This window comes from Punica granatum, chromosome 4, assembly GCF_007655135.1.
Source record: "Punica granatum isolate Tunisia-2019 chromosome 4, ASM765513v2, whole genome shotgun sequence".
NCBI lineage: Eukaryota > Viridiplantae > Streptophyta > Magnoliopsida > Myrtales > Lythraceae > Punica > Punica granatum.
This window is the reverse complement of record NC_045130.1, coordinates 13,851,993-13,872,800: the sequence shown is the minus strand read 5'-3', so window position 1 is coordinate 13,872,800 and position 20,808 is coordinate 13,851,993. Positions and strand designations below refer to the sequence as shown.

General features: G+C 39.0%; 2 protein-coding genes across 3 annotated transcripts; both read left to right on the top strand.

The window, feature by feature from the left end:
* The first annotated feature begins 5,668 nt into the window (after window positions 1-5,668).
* On the top strand, window positions 5,669-12,141 carry LOC116204137. The gene is made up of 7 exons (XM_031536215.1): window positions 5,669-6,188; window positions 6,300-6,616; window positions 6,787-7,997; window positions 8,111-8,213; window positions 8,393-8,882; window positions 11,752-11,851; window positions 12,030-12,141. The coding sequence occupies exons 1-7, from the start codon at window positions 5,669-5,671 to the stop codon at window positions 12,139-12,141; spliced, it is 2,853 nt and encodes a 950-aa protein (XP_031392075.1).
* Window positions 11,459-16,315, top strand: LOC116205309. 2 transcript variants are annotated; one of them, XM_031537875.1, is made up of 13 exons: window positions 11,459-11,712; window positions 12,030-12,553; window positions 13,289-13,599; window positions 13,698-13,790; window positions 13,885-13,975; window positions 14,074-14,170; window positions 14,319-14,416; window positions 14,580-14,649; window positions 14,806-14,912; window positions 15,050-15,166; window positions 15,275-15,351; window positions 15,436-15,480; window positions 15,599-16,315. In XM_031537875.1, exons 2-13 carry the CDS (start codon window positions 12,227-12,229, stop codon window positions 16,098-16,100), a joined length of 1,935 nt encoding a protein of 644 aa, XP_031393735.1. In that variant the 5' UTR covers window positions 11,459-11,712; window positions 12,030-12,226; the 3' UTR covers window positions 16,101-16,315. The 2 variants fall into 2 exon arrangements, with proteins under 2 accessions (XP_031393735.1, XP_031393734.1); XM_031537874.1 differs by having other exon boundaries at window positions 11,464-11,751.
* Window positions 16,316-20,808: the final 4,493 nt, after the last annotated feature.

Here is a 20,808-nt window from a genome sequence, read left to right as displayed (position 1 = left end):
TCATCAATAGCCACGTGTTTGTCTCTGTAAAGGATAACCGTTGATTCTGGCAGATGGAAAAATTTTGATTAGGGATTCTACTTCTGGCGAGATTCCGGCAGCCGGAAACGAGGAAATCGGGAGCTTCGCACGTGAAGACTTCGAGAAACCAGTGGAGACCTCTACGGAGCTATGAGATGAATTTTCCAGCTTTGAAGCCATCGGGAATCGCATCGCAAGTTCAAAATGGACCACCCAAAGTTGCTTCGACTTCATCGGAGCTCTTGCAGCAGGCTACAAAAGAAAAGAGTGCTATTCCAAAGCGAGGGCAGACTCAAAGTTCCACCAAAGCTGCTTCAGGTTAAGGCAGAGTCGAAGCTGGTAAGCCGTTGAACTGGACGAAGATTTTTCCCGGAGTGAAACAAAACCTAGAGTTCCTTGAACCCGAGGTTATTGAGGGAGAAACTATTATTTGTCCGCCAGATGAAGTTGAGGAAATTGGGCGTAGTCACTGGGATAACTGTCTGGTTGGCCAATTTATGGGTAAGCCTCCTCCATTTATTAATATTATCAAGATGGTTAATAATGTTTGGGGAAATTTTGGTAGAGTTTCTGTGAGCACCAAAGGGAAAATGTTTATCTTTCAATTCGATAATCCTAAGGTGATGCAATGGGTTCTAGAATTAGGCCTATGGCACGTTGATAAACAGTATATGGTGCTGCAAAAGTGGTCAAATGACATAGAAGACTCTCGAGTCAGCTTGATGAAGTTGCCATTGCGGATTAAGTTGTGGAATGTGCCTTTGAGCTACTTTTATGATAAAGGTATGAGTTACATCACGAGTGGGATCGAGCTATTGCTTTGAAGACACGTATGGACTGTGCACGAGTCTGTGTGGAGGTGGATGTTTCTAAAGAAGTTCCTGATACTCTCAGATTGAGGAAAGGAACATATCATTACATGGAGATAGATGCTGAGACGCCTTGGCTGCCACCTAGGTGTAAGAAATGTCACGTATTTGGCCATGAGTGCCGTGAGGCTTTTGAGGAGAAGGAGCGAAAGAATGTTCATGAGATCTCTGTAGAAGAGAAATCGAAGAACAACCCAGTTATGGAAGCAGCCTTTTCCAGCGAGGCCCAACAAAATATTATCAATGAGGTCGAGTCCCTTCAAAGGCGGAGGGTACTGCTGATCGAGAAGCTTCGGTAGGTGCAGCTAAAGAGAATACTAGTTTGTTGATTGTTAAAGAAGACAAAGTATCTATAAATGAGGATGTTGATGTGCCTCTTGAAGAACATGGAGATGCTGACATTCAAGTGCAGCATGATATTTTCGAAGTTGGGGGCACTAAGACAAAGGACGGTCTCTATAGGGGTGGCATATGCTGTTCAAATAGTTCAGGGTAAAAGAGATCGAAGAAGAATAAAGGAAAGGATTCCTCGTCAACCCTACCCAAATGAATATTATGACATCGAACATTATGGGTCTTAATGATTCCTTGAAGCAAAGGGCAGTTCAAAGGATGATGAGATCTTACCAAATAAATGTATTTTGTTTGCTGGAAACTCGAGTTAAGGAGATTCATGCTGCTGCCATTCTCAATAGTTGGCAAGGGTAGACTTCTTGGAATAATTATGAATAATAGAATATGGTTATTGACTGATAATAATTGATCGATTTCTATTCTCAAGAAAACTGATCACCTTATCAATTGTATGATTGGTCTTCCTGATGGTAGGGCTTGGTGCTACGTTACTTTCGTTTATGGCTCTAACTGTGCTCTGAAAAGAAGAGTTCTTTGGAGGGATTTGCAAGAACTGTCTTCCGCTGTACAAGGGTACAATTATTTCAAAAGACGCCATATGAATGATTTTGATGATTGTCTAAATGATTTGAAATTGTTTGACCATAGCTATGCATGTTGTCAATATACTTGGTCTAACAAAAGGATTGAAGGCTACCAATCAAGGAAATTGGACAAAATACTTATAAATGAGGATTGGTTGTTGTCCAATCTTTATTCTACGGCTGAATTCCTGCCCCTTCAAATCATTGCCCAACTTTGCTTTCCATTGGAGTTAGGGAGAAATCCAGAAAAAAGCCTTTCAAATTCTTTAATCATTGGACTGTCCATCCTCATTATAACTCATTGGTTTCGACTGGAACAAAAAGAATAGAGGGAATGCTATTTTCATCCTTTACAAGAAGATGAGAGCTCTATACAAGTAACTCTACCTTTGTTATAGATCTGGAGCGTATTGTGGAATCTAAGGGGCCTTAGCACATGCAAAGTATGCTGGTAGCAGCTGTCTCGATTCAGGAGATTCAAGATGCCCTTTTCTCCATGAATGGTGATAAAAGCCCAGGTCCGTATGGTTATACAACTTGTTTCTTTAAAACATCATGAGTTGTTGTCAAGGAAGACTTTATTAAGCTGTTCAATATTACTTTCAGAGCGAGATTATGAATAGGGAAGCCAACTCAACAATCATCACTTTGGTACCAAAGAAGATCAAAACTGACAAAATGAGGGACTTCATACCCATCTCATGCTGTAACATCTTTTATAAATGTGTTACAGAGGTCTTGGCAATAGAATCAAGAAAGTTTTGTCGGGAATTGTGAGAAAAAACCAATAAACTTTTATTGAGGGGAGAAGAATCTCTGATAATATCTTTATCGGCACATGAACTTGTGAAGGAATATAATAGAAGTTCTATTACTCCAAGATGTTCCATTAAGGTGGATTTGATGAAGGCTTTTGATTCACTGCAACGGGGTTTCTTGTTGAATCTGCTGAAGGCTATGGGTTTTCCTGAAAAGTATGTTAAGTAGATATGAGGGTGCATCGCCGATTCCTATTTTTAAGTTACAGTAAATGGGACCTAGCTGGTTATTTTCCTGGAAGGAAAGAGGTAAAACCAGGAGATCCTTTGTCTCCCTATCTATTTGTAGTGGCTATGAGATACTTAACTCAAATGCCAAATAACGCAGCTAGGGAAGATCGCATTGGATATCATCCCAGTGCAAGAGATTGGGAGGTGCATATGACTTGTTTATCTTTTCAAATGGGACTCTTGAATATGTGCAAGCCATTTTGAATGTCTTGGAGAGGTTTCATCCTCTATGTGGCCTGAAGCTTAATCCTAAGAAAACAATATTATATGGTGGATGTATTTGCCCTACTCAGATCGATGAGTTGCTTCTTCGCACAGGTTTTAAAAGAGGTCAACTACCTGTGAGATATTTAGGAGTTCCATTAACTACAGGTAAACTCTCCAAACATGACTGTTCCTCCCTGGTTGATAAAATAACCAAAGGATTTGCCAAGTACTTGTCATATGTAGGCAAACTATAATTAATGAATTCTATCTTGTTTGCTATGGCTAATTATTGATGCTCCAATTTCATTTTGCCAAAGAAGGTTGTTGAATTGGTAAAACAAAAATGCAGGGCCTTTTTGGGATCTGGATATGATAAGTTGGCTGGAAGAGCCAAAGTTAAATGGGATGTTGTTTGTCATCCAAAACATGAAGGGGGATTGGGTGTTAAGGAATTAGGAGCTTCGACTAAGGTTGGTGGTTTGAAACATATATGGATGCTATTGACTGAAGCAATGCTTACTTGATAAGAAGAAGGTGTTTCTGGTCAATCAAGATCCTGGGGGATTGCTCATGGAGATGGAGAAAGCTTTTGCAACTTCGAAAGGTTGCAAGACCACTTATTAAAAACAAGGTGGGGGCCTGGAGATAGTAACACCAAGCAGCTTCTCCCACTCCTCTCTTCCGTACTGCGGCGGCAAACCTACCATCACCATGGAATGTATGCGTCGCCTCTAGCAGTAATGGGAGATTAGAGTACCTGGAGATAGTGGCCGCCCTCTCCTCGCCTCCGCCCTCTCCCTCAATCCTTCCCCCTTCGGTGCTTTGTTGGAAGTTCTGGAAGTTCTGGACAAGGTTTTATCAGACCCAATTCGACCCCACTTCGCCATTGTCAATGTTGCAACTGGAGAAGCCAGATCTGATCTCCCCACCCTGCCCTGCCCCCCTTCTTCTTCCGCCATTAAAGTGAAAGCTTCGAGCAACACACATTGGGGTGGGGGGTTTATCTGCAGCAACTTGTTTGCTCCATTTCCACCCTTTTGAAGTCTGACTCAGTTGGCTCTGAAGTGAAGTGCGAGGGCGAATCCATCTTCCAACCGCTTCTTTGTTGTTTCAAGATCTCCCCGAGCTGATTGCAGGTGCACCGTAGGTGATTTGCTCAGATCTGAAATATAGAAGCTCCTCAGATCTGATCCGGCGCCGTCCGAGTCTTCTCCTGAAACTCCTCAGATCCGGCGCCGATTTGCTCGATCGGACCCCTTGATCGGTAGTCCTTCCAGAGCGGAGCAGCCGTATCAGCTGAGAAATGTCGAACCCAGCCCCTCAATCGTCGATAATCTCTGTCAATCCTGATCCGACTTCAATTTCAGGTGAGAAATCGACTCCTAAGGGCCCTCTCAACTGGAAGAAAGTCTTCCCGAAAGTAAATCAAAATCTTGAATATTTTGAAGGCGTTGAGCATAGCAATGTGAAGCCTCCTTTGGAGTTTCTACAGTTTGGTGTTGATCAATGGTGTTTTACACTAATTGGAAGATTTTTGGGCAAAGCCCCTGACTTTGGAAAGGTTGCCTCGGTGGTCAATGGTTTATGGGGAAAACACGGGAGGGTGACAGTGAGTACACTGGGAGATTTGTTCATCTTCCAGTTCCCGTCTGAAGCAGTAATGTCTTGGGTTCTAGAGACGGGACCATGGCATGTAGAGAGAGTTCTTAATTTTGCAGAAATGGAGCCCTCATTTCACTGAGGAGGAACTAAACATGAGGAAGATGCCAATCTGGGTTCAATTGCGGAAAATTCCTTTGCAGTACTTCCATCCCAAGGGCATTAGCTACTTAGCGAGCGCCATTGGTAAGCCTCTTTTCATGGACAGAGCTACTGCTCTCCGATCAAGGTTGGAATATGCAAAGGTATGTATTGAATTGGATGTTGATAAGGAAATCCCGGAGTTTCTGAATGTTGATTTGGGTAATAATCACTCAGCAGAAGTTCTAGTGGACATTCCTTGGTTGCCAGACAAATGTGACCACTGCAAGGTCTTTGGTCATCGATGCAATAGCTCAGCGGAGGTGCCACCAGTAGCTGAGATAACTCCAAACGTTCAGCCTGCTGAGGAGAACTGTCATACTGTAGAAGCAACATTCCCTGCCAGCCCAACTACTGTGGAGGAGACTCGGGCTACTGAGACGACGTCTCGACATGCTGGCAAGGCCCGACGGAGATGTATCGCTACTGAGAAAGCTTCCCCTGTTGTTGTCACAACTCTCACTGACCAGAATGAGTTCATGGGAGACTTGATTAGTGAAAAGGGTAAGGTCCCTTTATCGTTTGAACTAGGCGAGGACGAGGAAGGCCATAAGGGGGTCACCAGCTCTGATGATGACCGGGAAATTGCTACAAAAGTGAAAGAGGCTCGGCCGGGGGCACAGCGGTAACCTAGAAGTGCATCGAAAGGAGTAGTCCAGGCAGTCTTGAAAGTGCAAGGATCAAGGAAGTCAAGGTTGGGTAAGGGTGGTAAACCTCCCAAACAAACCCAATGATTATAGCCTCGTGGAACGTTAGAGGGCTAAATGACCCTCTTAAACAGAAAATGGTTTATAAGTTTGCTCAGGACAATGACTTGGGGATTTTTGTTATCATTGAAACTCGGGTGAAGGAGGTGAACTGTAAAAAAATTGCAGATGGATGGAAAGGTTGGTATATGTTTGAAAATTATCAGTTTGCTGGAAATGGTAGGTTGTGGTTAATGGTGCGAGAGGATTTGCAAGTTCAAATACTAAGCAAGTCTGCTCAATTTATTCATCTTCTGCTCAATGTGCCTAAAGGAGTTGGCTGGATTGCGGTAACCTTTGTCTATGCTTCAAATGATATGATGGAGAGAAGGTTGTTATGGCATGATCTGCAGGTCGTCGCCGGAAGCATGAGTCACAGTTGGGTGTTGTTAGGAGATTTCAATGCTGTAAAGGATATAAAAGAGGTCAAAGCAGATGGGAGGGAAATTGCCATGGATCAAAGCATGCGGGATTTTGCGGACTTCATGAATTCAGCTGAACTCACTGATCATACCTCCATTGGATGCTACTATACATGGAGCAACAAAAGACAAGAGGGTTTCTAAGCAAGGAAGATTGATAGAGTCTTGGTTAATGGAAAGTGGCTTCAAGGGCAAATAGCCTCCACCATTGAATTCCTCCCTCCTGGTATCTCTGACCATTGCCCAGCTATGTTGAAATTTGGTGAAAAGGAGAGTGCAGGCCCTAAGCCATTCAAATTTTTTCATTTCTGGACTGAACATCCAAAGTATATGGCACTGGTCAGGCGAGTCTGGACAGAGGCTCAGGAAGGTACTCCAATGGAAGTGCTTTACAAAAAGCTGAGGAGCCTCAAGATGCATCTAAAGGACTTCAACAGAACTAAATTTGGGAATGTACATACACGGATAAACGATTTGCAGTCTGAGCTCGCCCAGGTTCAAGCTACGTTGCTGGATAGTGATTGTATGCCTCCTGAATTGATCAAAAAGGAGGTGGACTTGCGGGTAAAGCTCCTAGAAGCAATCAACAGGGAGGAAAAGTTTCTCAAACAAAAGTCTAGAGTAGCATGGCTAAAAGCGGGAGATCAGAACATCTCTTTTTTTTCCACAAAGCAGTAAAAGGTAGACATGCTCGAACTACCATACGAGCCCTATATTCTGCTTCTGGCGTCAAGTTAGAAGGAGTGCAGGAAATTAAGGACGAAGCAATAAATTTCTATCAAGGCCTCCTGGGGAAAAAGGATGATTGTATTGGGGGGATCTCGACATCTCGGCTTTCTTCCATACTCAAACGGAAGGTTCCTCACTCAAAACATCAAATGCTTATGCTGCCTATTACAGATGAGGAGATTAAAGCTGCCTTATTCTCGATGGGGAATGACAAGTCACCAAGGCCTGACGGCTACACAGCATATTTCTTTAAACATGCTTGGCAAATTGTTCAGAAGGACTTCACTAATGTTGTGCAACACTTCTTCTCCTCAGGAAAGCTTCGAAGAGAGGTAAATTCAACGATCATAGCTCTTGTCCCAAAGAAGGAAAAAGCAAACTGCATGAGAGATTTCCGACCCATTTCTTGTTGCAATGTCGTCTACAAATGTATTTCAAAAGTGTTGGCAAATAGACTGAAGGAAGTGCTCCCGGATATTATCAGCTTAAACCAGACAGCATTTGTGCAGGGTAGGAAAATTTCAGATAATGTATTACTTGCTCATGAGCTTGTGAGGAATTATCACAGACAAGGAATATCCCCACGTTGTGCCATAAAGATAGATCTTATGAAGGCCTTCGACTCTTTAAGCTGGGAGTTCATTCTCAATAGTTTGGAAGCCTTGGATTTCCCGCCCTGTTTTCTCTGGTGGATTAAGGGATGTATCACCTCCCCTTATTTCTCTGTGGCTATCAACGGGACTCTAGCTGGTTACTTCCCTGGTAAGCGTGGAGTGAGACAAGGTGATCCGATATCCCCATATCTATTTGTCATTGCCATGGAGGTGTTCTCCCTCACCATGGATTTGGCTGCAGCTGAGGGTAAAGTCGGCTATCATCCAAGATGTAAGTCACTCCGTCTAACCCATCTCTGTTTTGCGGATGACTTGCTCTTATTCACTAATGCTTCCAAGGACTCCCTCGTTGCTATCCTTGATGTATTGAATGCCTTCTATCATTGGTCTGGTCTGATGTTGAACTCTGAAAAATCTGAGATTTTTACGGGAGGCATTTCTGAGGATTTTGTTTCTGACTTGGTGACTTGCTCTGGATTTAAAAGAGGCTTACTACCGGTGAGATACCTCGGCCTTCCTCTTGTTTCCGGGAAACTCTCTTCGAAGAATTGTGAAGCTCTTACCGAGAGAATCGTGGAAAGAATCAAGAGTTGGACTGTGCAGTATTTATCTTATGCAGGAAGGGTGCAGTTGATTAACTCTGTGCTCTTTAGTATGGCCAACTATTGGTGTTATCACTTTATCCTCCCAAAAAAAAGTCATCAAACTTGTGCAGCAGAAGTGTCGATCCTTCCTCTGGAAAGGTCTCGAGCAATATGCAGGTGGGAGCAAGATCAGTTGGGAAATCATTTGCCTCCCAAAAGCTGAGGGAGGTCTTGGTATCAAGGACTTAACTCTATGGAACAAGGTGTGCGTATTGAAGAACTTATGGTCTCTCCTTATAAATTCGGGCTCTCTTTGGGTGGCTTGGGCAAACAAATACTTAACAAAAGGCCGTAGTCTTTGGTCTTTACGGCTGCCTGGAGACTGCTCATGGAATTGGAGGAAATTAATGCAGATCAAAGCTCTCATGTTCCCTTATATTAGATACAAGGTTGGTTCAGGCAAAACTGTGTCCTTTTGGTACGATACCTGGCTACATGTTGGCCCGTTGATCAAATATTGTTACAGAGGACTTCAGTGCTTCCCCTCACTCAGGGAGCATGCAACAGTTAGTGCAGTTCTGGTGGAAGGGCAATGGCACTGGCCGAGGAGTTCGGACCCACAAGCTACTTGTATTCGGGATTTGGCCACAGCTCTCGAATCTTCTAACCAGGACAGAGTCTTATGGACCCCTCAGAAATCTGGGCAATTCTCTATTGCAAATGCCTGGCAGTGTCTTAGATCGAGAGGCCCTAAAGTGGAATGGGGAAGTGCAATATGGTTTGATGGACATTTTCCTCGCTCTTCTTTTATTAGCTGGCTCAGTGTTCATAATAAACTAGCTACTAAAGACCGGCTATCAAAATGGGGGATTCAGCTTGCGTCAACTGAGTGCGAATTTTGCAGTATGCAGAGGGAGATTCGTGATCATCTCTTTTTTGAATGTCTTGTTACCCAAGGAATTTGGAAAAGTTTGCTAGCTCGAATCGGTTTGCACCGAACTACGGTGAGTTGGAATACGGAAATCAACTGGATTGCTTCCCTTCGAGGGAAGAAGCTTGATGTCATTTGCCTCAAGCTTCTTTGGACTCACTACATATACTGTACATGGCGAGAGAGGAATGTCAGAATTTACCAAAAGCATATCTCTCCTCCAGCGGCAATAGTTCAGAAGGTCTTTGCAGATGTGAAAGCGAAGCTGAGTGTTTACCCTCGTCTCTCACAAAAAAATTGAAAATGCTACGTTAGTCAGTCACATGTTTAACTCTTCTGATTTTGTTCACAACTAATTAGTTCCCTTTTGGGGTAGAGTTTGGGGCTTAGTCTCTCATGTCGTGCTGGGTTAATGGCCTCAGATGTAATCATTTTTTATTAATGAAATTCGCCGTTCATCTAAAAAAAAAAAACAAGGTGGGGGATGGCACTCGAATCTCATTCTGGTTTGATGCATGGCTCCTTGTGGGACCACTTGTGTGGATTTCTGTAACTGAGGCCTCATTTGGTTTCCAGCCATCTCGAGGCAAGCGACGGTTAGTGTGGTACTTAGAGGAGGCGCACGACACTAGCCAAGAAGCACAAATCCTGAAGCTCCTATTATACATTCATTGGCATCTCAGGTGCAGATAGAAACTGAGGATTTAGTTGTATGAAGTGCTTAAGTATATTCAGTTCTTCTATGGCCTGGAGTCAAATAAGGCCAAAAGGATATAGAGTGGAGTGGAACAAAGTTATTTGGAACCCTGAGAATGCTCCCAATATTGCTTTTATCTCTTGGCTCGTGTGGCAAGGAAAAATTGCTACCAAGGATAGGCTTGTGCAATGGAAGATCTTATAAAATTTCAACTGTGAATATTGTAGGAGAGAGGAGGAAAGTAGAAGCCATTTGTTTTTCGCTTGCCCTATAACCAAAGGAGTTCAGTTGAGTGTTTTAAGCAAGGCGGGACTAACCATGCAAGTGGCAAGGCAAGATACTGAAGTTGCTTGGCTGCTTACTTTGAAACGGATGACTCTTAATGCTGATATTTCAAAGCTAATGTGGTCTTTTTAAGTTTATACTCTATGGAGAGATAGGAATGTTAGAATTTTTAAGAAATTCATTGTTAGTGTTAGACAGTTAGAGGAGCATGTGAAGGAGACGATTCTTACTCTTCCAAATGTAAATAGAAGGATAGCAAAGTCGAGTTTAGCCCCTATGTTGGGACTGAGCTAGGGTTCAGTTTTCAAAGCCCACTCTTGGGCTCTCTTGATTGATATTAGATATGTAATTATATTTTGATATGAATAGAAACAACAATTATCAAAGAAGAAGAAGAAGAAGAAGGTGTTTTTCCTTTAAAAGAAAGATAACTTTGAAAGAAAAGAACGCAAAACTCTTCTTTGTTAATTATTATGACTTACGAAGTCGTCCCGTAATATTTGATTGCTTGTTCCATATCTCAATCTTGAAATCTATAAGGGTCCCGCACATCAAGTAAGTTTAGGGGTTTGATTTCAGCTCAAAGAATTATGGAGTCTTACCAGAGTTTTGAAATTGAGAAAACTTTTTCAAATGTAATGATGGCACGTTATTTTTCTAGAGTCCCAAAGCTCGTAGAATTTTGTCTCACTATATGAATATCATCACTTATCGTTTTAGACCTATTAAAAGAAAACATCTATAAAAAGGTTTTGCAGTTGGGTGAACTTCTTATGCTAATCCTTTATTACGACTCAGTATCGCTCGACTCGACATTGAATGTGCAGTTTGAGGGTATAAATTTGGGGTGGGTCCACATCCATCATTCTCTCACTACATCATACACTTGCCGTGATTCGTTCAAGGGTTGACTTGCAAATTTTCCATCATTAGTTGACAGAAGATCGCTTGCTTGAGGGGCCAATTCGGGAAGGGAAATTTCCAGCGAAGAAGACAAAGAGGGAAAAGAAAACTCACTCGCTCGCTCGCTCGCTCACTCACTCAATGGGCCGTTCCTCATTAGTGGAGAAGAGTAGCAGACAGACTTGAGAGGCCCTCCGCGTCACTGTTGGGCCTTTGCTGCGGCTTCACCATTTCGCAGGTCAATCAATTTCTTCATGAATTCAAACAAAAAAAAATTTGGAGGAAAATATTTTCTTTCCTTCTTCTTGTTTTTTTTTGATTAATTCTTTTCTTTCCTTTCTTCCCCCGAAATGAAATGTCCAAAAATGCGTATCTTTCGATGGTCAAACATGAGATTTAATTTAATGATGGATTCACTCTTCTTGATAGATATCTCACGGTCATTTAATATTTGCGGATCGTGAAACTCGTTGTCCCGGAAAATATCTGATGCGGACAAAGAAGATGAACTGATTTTTTTGGGTCGGAAAGGGAAGGGAAGAGTAAAAAAGTGGGTAAGGAAAAGGAAGAGGCACATTTACATGGGGTCAAAGCAAGACAATAACATTCCATTTCATTCAAAGGGGTAAAAATGAGTGCCGTAGAATTAATTCACCTCTGCCCATATGCAAGCAAGAGGGTGGACTTGGGCCATTGGACCTTGACCAGCAGAGAGAGAGAGAGAGAGAGAGAGAGAGAACTGCCTGTGAGTGTATGTGGGTGTGGCCTCACTGACACAGAGAGAGAGAGAGTGAAGCTAGTCTGTATTCCTTTTCTGCAGATTGTTGATTTAGGTCGTCTCCCTTTACCTGCTGAATCCCGCGGGTTTGATAGAAGCTAGAGAGGAGAAAGCCCGGAGCTTTCAGATTAAATGCTGGGTAAAGCTTCAACCTTTACCTTGGCTTCTTGTTCTGCAGGTGGGCATTCTTCTTCCTTCAGATGCATCTCTCCCACCGTGTCTTTAGATCTCATGCATATCGTCTGCACCCTGCTGGCTGCTGCTGATTTCGCTTCTGGGTTTTTGGGTTAATTCTGCTGTTTCATGGTCGCACTCCTGTTGCTGCTCGAATTTCTTGTTGCCTGCAGTTTGATTGGGAGTGATGTTTATGTTTCTTGCTCTTGATTTTGATGGTTTTGATGGCTCTCTTAGCTCTTGTTTCATGGGGCAGCTCTTTTTCTTTCTTTTCCTCTGCAGGATTTGGATTTTGCGGTGTGCTGATTCGTTTCTAATGGACTGGAGCTTCAATGGGGATCAGGAGTGGTACTTCTTACCATTGCAATACTTGTTTATACTCTCCAAGGTTTAGCTGACCTTCAAAGTTCAAGCTTTTTACCCGGAGAAAATCCGAATCAGAAGTAGGCTTGGATTGGACACAAGAAATAAAAGGAGAGATGGGAGGGCTCTGCTCGAAAAGATCCAGTGTAGATAATGCCCCCAGCGGAAGCTCGCCACATGCTAATGGTCATGTTGATAACGATTCTGACTTCTATCAGCATCAGTCCCATGGACTTCCTACTAAAGCGAATAGCAATTCAAATCCATCCACGAGCAGAGAAATTTTGCATAAGCAACAATTGGGAGAACCCTTTTCGTTTCCGGAGACGAATACTGCAGTATCAGTTGGCTTGAGACCAGAAGATGATGGGATTCCTAGGTTGTCAAGGGTTGCATCACTAAATTCTCGAACAGCAAAGTCTAAGCAAGTGGCCAGTGCAAAGGTATGTATATGCGTTGTTTGTTTTCTTTAAAAAGTTTTGGATACTCGTTCACATATTATACTCTGCCCTTTGATTTATCTGGGTTTTGCTCCTTTTTAATTGCTTAAGCAACCTTACATTAGGAAGGGTGTTCCTTATTGGAAAAACTGAAGGGGCCCGAAAGTAAAAATGACAAGAGGAACCTCTATAGGAGATTGAGTTATTATGCAGAAGAACTGTGTCAAGTTATGATCTTTGGAACTTTTGGCCAGTGGTTCAAATGCTTTCTCAAGCAATTGTCAGTTAATAGGTATTGTTGGTCACCCAAAGAGTTCACTTTCCTCTGAAATTTTTGTCTGTTTTTTTTAACCAAGTATGAGCTCTGAGTGCTTAGATAATGTCCACCTATCTGTCTATCCAATTAGTCCATGAGGAGTTCTCTCAGCACTTGTTCATTTCTCTTTCAAAATCATCCATAAGATTATTGCAGTGAAGCCCCGAAGTAGATGTCTACATCAGAGAAGTTTCGCATGCCCTTTTATGGAAGAAATTTAGTGCAAGCCTCCTGAAGAACTCTTTGTAATTGTTTGGGGTATCCTTTTAACGATCATTTGACATTAGCATGGAAAGTTGGAAATCTGAAATTGGCAGATAGCTCATTCTTGGTCCTTTTCATCACCTGAACTTGTATTTTGATCGTGTTGAAATACCATAACATATACCATCCTTCAGCAGATTGTCTCTGATGTCTTATAGGTCTCAGAAGTTGGTTCACTGCTGGGAAAGGCTGGAGGAAAGGCTGTGGACGTTTTAGACACGCTTAGCAGTGGTGTCTCGAGTCTCCATGCTAGTGGTTTTACTTCAGGGGTGACTACAAAAGGAAATAGAATATCTATTTTAGCCTTTGAAGTTGCGAATACAATTGTAAAGGGTGCCAATCTTATGGAATCCCTCTCGAAGGAGAACATCAAACATCTCAAAGAAGTGGTTCTCCCCTCGGAAGGTGTGCAGAATTTAATATCAAAAGATATGGATGAACTCTTGAGAATTGCTGCAGCAGACAAAAGGTGCTTCTTTTCGCCTCCTTTATTTTCTTTACCAATGTATATGTAAACGTTTCTTTTATTGATATAGAATAGCTTTTAATTTTCGTTTGTGCTTGCAGAGATGAGCTAAAGGTTTTCTCAGGTGAGGTGGTTCGATTTGGGAATCGTTGTAAGGATCCACAGTGGCACAATCTGGACCGCTTTTTTGACAAGTAATTTATGGGCTCTTTCTGATTTTACCTTGTAGGTGTCTTTCTGATAAGAATTTTTTCAGAAGTTCTCTTACGATGATTCTGTGAATCTTAGGTTGGGGTCTGAAATAACACCTCAGAAGCAGTTGAAAGAAGAATCAGAGATCGTGATGCAGCAGTTAATGAACCTGGTCCAATATACAGCTGTGAGTACTCTAATGGGATGGCCAGCCTGTTGAGAACTGTTGGAATGTTGTCAAGAACTGGTAGGACAAGGAATGACTTTATTCTGCTGTCTTGACAGGAACTCTACCATGAGTTGCATGCACTGGATAGATTCGAGCAAGATTATCAGCGCAAGCTCCGAGAGGATGATTCCTCAGCTAATGCTACTCGAAGGGGTAACTTTTATTAACTCAGAATAGCAGTTACACACACACACACTCTTCAGTTGTCCACGTGGTTATTTGTAATTGTCATATTTTGACCCTACCTATCACTATATTTGTTAAGCTCCTTTTGTTTATGTGTGCACCTTGTTACATGTAGGAGAAAGCCTTTCAATCTTAAAGGCTGAGTTAAAGAGTCAGAGGAAGCATGTTAAGAGGTTGAAGAAAAAATCACTCTGGTCACAGATATTGGAAGAGGTAGCAAAAGATGTTATTTTCCTGCTCATTTTTAAATATATATATATGTACGAGAAATTTTGGGTTTGTCATATGAGCTTAATGTCTAACCAAAATGTGGTAAGTGTAATTAGTATCACAATCACAGTAATTATCATGTAGATATGTTCTGTTGCTTTTATAGGTGATGGAGAAGCTTGTTGACATCGTGTATTTCTTACATTTGGAAATTAGAGAAGCCTTTGGCAGTGCAGGTATGCTTCTAAAGCACTTAAAAACTTTAATCTAAAAACTATAATCCTTGCTTATTTTTGCCGCTTGAGGAAAAGAGAGAACTGTCAATCGACTTTTCTATCATGATTTTCCTTTTTATTCTCTTTTATAAGTTATCTTCAATGTCATTGTTGCAGACTCTGATAGACCTGCGAAAAATAGTCCAAGCAGTCAGCGCAAAACATTGGGTTCTGCTGGTTTGGCTTTGCATTATGCAAATATCATCACTCAAATCGATACTATAGTGAGTCTAAACAGTTCCACCTAGTTCTGATTATTTTCCCCAGTGTTTTTGTCCCCTGCATTTCTACCTGTTGGTATTCATATGTTGGTTAGCTTTGATGCCTTGTAAGCTTACTGACAAGCTCGGCCTTTCTTTAGGTTTCGCGATCAAGCTCCGTCCCTCCAAATATGAGAGATGGTCTGTACCAAGGGCTTCCTCCTCATGTGAAATCAGCTCTGCGCTCCAAACTACAATCATTTCAAGTCAAAGAAGAGGTAAATTGCACCACGGTTGACCACTTGTCAAGGTTTCCAGTGAAAAGATTCTGTCAAGAAAGATGATTTCCCATCTGAAACTATCCTTTTCGATGTTGAAAATTGAAGCTTACAATCTCACAAATCAAAGGAGAAATGGAGAAGACACTGCAGTGGCTCGTTCCTATTGCTGCAAACACAACGAAGTAATCATCTCTTTTTCTCTCTCCCCGCGTGTAATGGCAATTCAGATTTTAACGAAACTATTCTTCTTTCTGAATTTTTGTTAGAGCTCATCACGGCTTTGGCTGGGTTGGAGAATGGGCAAATACTGGGTAAGTTGTCACCACCATTTCACTTCTGCAAAATGCATGTCAGATCTGTCCTGGACCTGGTAGGAAATATCTAACACCGAGTAATTCTATATAATTCTCTTAATATGACTATGCTCAGGACTGATGTGAACCGGAAACCTGCTGGTCAAAATGACTTGCTTCGGATTGAGACACTCCACCATGCAGAGAAGGATAAGACCGAGTCCTACATTCTTGAGTTGGTGGTTTGGCTCCACCATCTTGTTAGCCATTCAAGGGCCGGGATCAGGTCACCTGCAAAATCTCCCATCCAATCTCCGATTAACTCATCGATCCACAGGGCCCCCTCTGCGTCCTCCACGCTCACAGTTGAAGACCAAGAGATGCTTCGGGACGTGAGCAAGAGGAAGCTGACCCCAGGAATAAGCAAGAGCCAGGAACTCGACACTGCAAAGACACATGTCCTCAAGCAACATCACAGGCTGACCAAGAGCAACAGCCATTCCCCGACCACCACTGAGGCTAAGAAGGACCCGTTCCCCATCAGGAGACCCTCTTCGGTTCCAATCATTGACTTTGATATTGACCGGATCAAGGCTCTGGATGTGATTGACCGGGTGGACACTATTCGAAGTTTATGAATTTGTCCAATAACCCCTTGCTGCAGATTCTTTCTTTTTGGTGAGAGAGTGACGAGATCGGCGAATGCAGTGCTAACAGTCCCTTTTGCTATCTCCACCATTCGACTAGTTCTTGGAAGGTTGAGAAAGGATTAGTTTTGCTGAGTTCTGTGTACAGAAGAACACTACCTGGTGATCATTTTAGTGTAACATCTTCAACTCCATTCTTTTTCTTCTATCTCCTTTCTATAGCATTATCGAATATACATCATTAGGTGGAGATCTACATCGAAAGGGTAAAACATCTTTCACGAACACCTGGGAAAATTGACGGGTGAAATTGAAGCATGTGACATCGGAATTTTTCGCCTTTGGCTCGGGGACTCAGTGTCGAAGTGTGTGTTCTTTTCTTGGTCAACGTAGGAGTGTATGTTTGCATTCTCCTTGCTGAACGATTAAGGGTGTAATTGAGCTGAGTCGTCTTGAGTATAGACAAGCCCGATTGGACTCAATTTAGAAATGTTGAGGTTGATTCGGCTCGAGCTCAATCGAGCGTTGATATTCAGCTCGAGCTTGGCTCAAAATGCAATTAAGCAACTCAAGTTCAGCTCCTTTAGGCTCGGGAGAAAAGTCTTCATTCTTCCATAGAAGATAAAAGTATAGGCTTGGGCTACTAATAAAAGTATATTTGAATCGATGTGGACGTCTCACGTAGGCTTTTTTCATAAACTCTCAGCTTTTGATTAAGCGTCCTTTCGAGTTTTCCCATTAACATATACTTACACTTTTTTTATTTTTTGTATTTTGTCGTTAATTTTTACAAGAATTTGTGCAAATATCCAATATGGATCGGCGGGAGGTTTTTAGAATATAGTAATAAACTAAATGGTTACAAATTTCAAGTGTAAAATTTTCATGAAAGGGTGAGAAAGTAAGATAAAAATCCTATTCGTTATAAATTAGATGAAAACCCGTATATTGCGCGGTAAATTTTTAAAATAATAATGCGATAATTATATCGAAAAGTAATTATTTTGTACAAAATATAAAAAAAATCAACATCTAACATTTCATACCATATTTTCTCAATTTAATATAGCTCCTGTATCATTCACCGAAAAAATATGGTTATCGATATTCTAATTAAACCCCTACCAAAAATTTAAGTCTCAAAATTTCTAACTAAATATATAAGAAAAAGAATTTTATAAGAAGTTATCTCATTTTGTGGTAATATCTGTGGAGTTGATCGGATCTCCCGCCACTTGAATTGGAGCAGGATTTGAGGAGTTCTGAACAAATATTGAAGAAATAAAAGAAATGGTCGTAATTCGAGAATCAATAGATTGTTGCTTGTTGAAGAACTCTAATCGTATAAAATACATATTTATAATCAACCGAAGAGATATCTAAGTTCAACAAAAAGAAATATAATATTTTAAATTCTATAATAATATATACATAATTGGAATAGAATTATATGCATACATTATTATATATTTTTATTATAATTTTTACCATTTATATGCAATTTAAAATAATTAAAAGATATATCAAGTATAAAAATCTTTTATGATTAAGTCCAAATAAGAAATTTGATATATTTTATTGAATATACTATTTACATAATTAAAATGACGATGTGCTAATATATAATACAAAGGGAATATATTTTATTACATATGCAAAAGAACCGATATGTACATATATACAAATATAGATCAGATGGTTTAAATAACGGAATCAATTTATACTTATGAATATAATACAAACGGAATATGTTGATATATATGTAAAAGGAATCAATATATACACATAATTTATATTGAATACAAATGAAATATATTTTAAATTTATTTTTATGGTGGATAAATATTATGAATATATTTTTAATGAATATATATTTTTTCATTGTATATATTTTACAAGTATATTATTGCCTTGTGTATAATATTATGAATATATTCTTTTAATGGATAAATGTTTCGACATTAAAGAATATAAAAATTTTCTTATGTATAAATGATGATGTGGCATCCCAAGAGAGTCCTATTTTATTTTTCTAATGATGCGGCGCAAGAACTCAAATTGGGACTTTGTTATCATATATATATGTATATACAATAGATGCTATCCTTTGAAAGCAGGGTAACCACAAAATTAAATATTTAACAAAATATTTATTATAGAGAATTGTTTATAATAATAAAACTAGATAAAAACTCGTGCTTTGTGCGGGAAATGGTTCTAAGTTTTTAATTAGAATAATTATGTTATAATATTATATCGATAGCAATCTTATTACATTGGCATAATTTAGTATGTGTCAGGGAGTATTGCACTTTAGTGATTTCATTACGTCAAAGCGATAACAAATAAGTCTAATAAAGGTCGGTTGCCCCTCCACGACCTTGTAATCTAGGATAAAATTTAAGAAAAGCAAATGATTGGAAATTATATGTTTGAATTGAAAAAAAAAACATAATTTGAGAAATTATCTTAGGACAATAAGAATTATTCAAAAAATTTTATTATTTGTGGTCGAATATATATAGATATAATTATAGATTATAAAAAATCATAAGCAATAAATATATATCGGTATTAATATATTTATTAGATAGTGTATATCTCGATTTCTAAGTATATAGATGTATCGTAAAATAAGATTTTTTTAATTTATACAATATCCAATAAAATAGAATAATCATCATATTAAAAAATCAAACATCTATATATCGATATATCACACATGATAATGAGAAAATTATTTGTGAAATAGCTAAATATTAAAATAAGTATTTTTTTTGGGATTCTTAGTATCAAATTAAATAAAAATAATTATGGTGCGTTTGGATTCAGAGTTAAAGTAACTTTGATTTTGATTGTGGAAAATGACAAATGAGTTGAGATTAAAAATTTGACTTGGGAAACGTGTATTTTTTATTGTGTAGTGTGTTGAGTTAAAGTTAAAATTAAAATTTTTGACTTGGGAAATATATAATTTTGTTGTGTAGTGTGTTGAGTTAAAGTTAAAGTTAAAATCAAGTTGATTTTAACTTACAAACCAAACAAGCCTTTAATGTCTAATTTTTCATACTATATCTTCTCAATATGATATAGTTATCGATATCATAACAACAACCCCAATGAAAATTTAAGTTATCGACCCAAAACTCCTAAAGATATAAAAGAAGAAAAAATTAGATCTTCTCTTGTATAAGTTCTTCTTATGTAGGTAACATGTCATCTCATTGTAAGGTAGAATCCACGAGGTAGATCAGATCCCCTGCCACTTGCATATGGAGTGAAACTTGGGGAGTTTAAAAAGAGATTCGACCATCATTTGAGAGTGTATGGATACAATTTATCGAAGAACTCGAGTAGTATAAAACACATTTATAATCAACTAAAGAGAGATGGATATCTAACTATAATAAAAGGAAATAAGATATTTAATTTTTTTAATAATATATATTCAAAATCGAACTATGCACACACTATTATATGTTTTTTATTTTTTATTTTTTTACCATTTATATGCGATTTCAAATAAAATGATATATCAAATATAAAAATTTCCTATAGTTAAGTCCAATAAGAAATTTGATATATTTTATTAAATACGTTATTTATAGAATTAAATTACGACGTGGCTTCGCAAAAGTACCTGTGAATGATGGCATGGCTTAGCAAGGTTTCAACTTTGTGATGTGATTTCGTGAGAGGCCGACAAAATAGTTTATATATATATATATATATATATATATATATGCTTAATTAGCTTGCAATTGACTTGGTTGTGAATGGCAGTCGTTGAAACCGTCCATTCGAGATTATGCTATTTTATCGATTGTGAAGGCTACAAACTGTGGGAAATGGAAGGAGCTTGGGATTAATTTGTTATTGGTTTTCGTAAGATGAGATTTTTCACAAAAAATAATTGCTTTTATATAAATTGAACAGAAGAAGAACGTATTGCTAAGGAATCTATTGTGAAGATTTATTTGCTAGAGTTGTATGAGCAACGCCACATGGAGGAGAAGAAATAAATAAGAAAAAAGAAATTAGGGTAGTACCATATTTCTCTTCTCTATGGTTATTGGTTTCTTATTTTAACCCTATAAATTAATTCTAGCCAATAGAAAAAAGAAAGAAATGAAGATAAAATTGATCATTTAATTTCTCTTTTGACTTCCCTATAAACACTTTTAAAATTTCTCTCGCATATGTTTGAATTTGTGGAAAGAAACTATGGGAGATAGTTTCACCCCACTGGCACTTTTTAAATTGATTACTTAATTTGTTTTGATACTTATTTTTGCTCTAAATTAAGAGTTGTGGCGCGAGCACGAAATGAAATTTACTTTAAATTATTTCGTATGGTCTAATTATTCTTTCAAAACATGAATATTTTTTATGATTTTTTTTTAGTAAAGTGTACTCATCTCTTGAGATTAGGAGAAATTGCACTCAACCCCATTTATTGAGAAAATATATGCTCAGTCTCGTTTAACTTATTTGACCAAATCATTATTTTTGGTACAAATACCAATTCAGGTCCTAACTTTTGGATTTCTTTATTTTTAATAGGGTAAACTACAAAAAAAAATCTAAATTTTGTAAAAAGTCTCAGTTTTGTCATAAATTTTATTTTGTAACAGAAAAAATCATAAGTTTTCTAAAATGTCTCAAAAATGACCTTTGTTATAACTTCCGTCAATTTTTC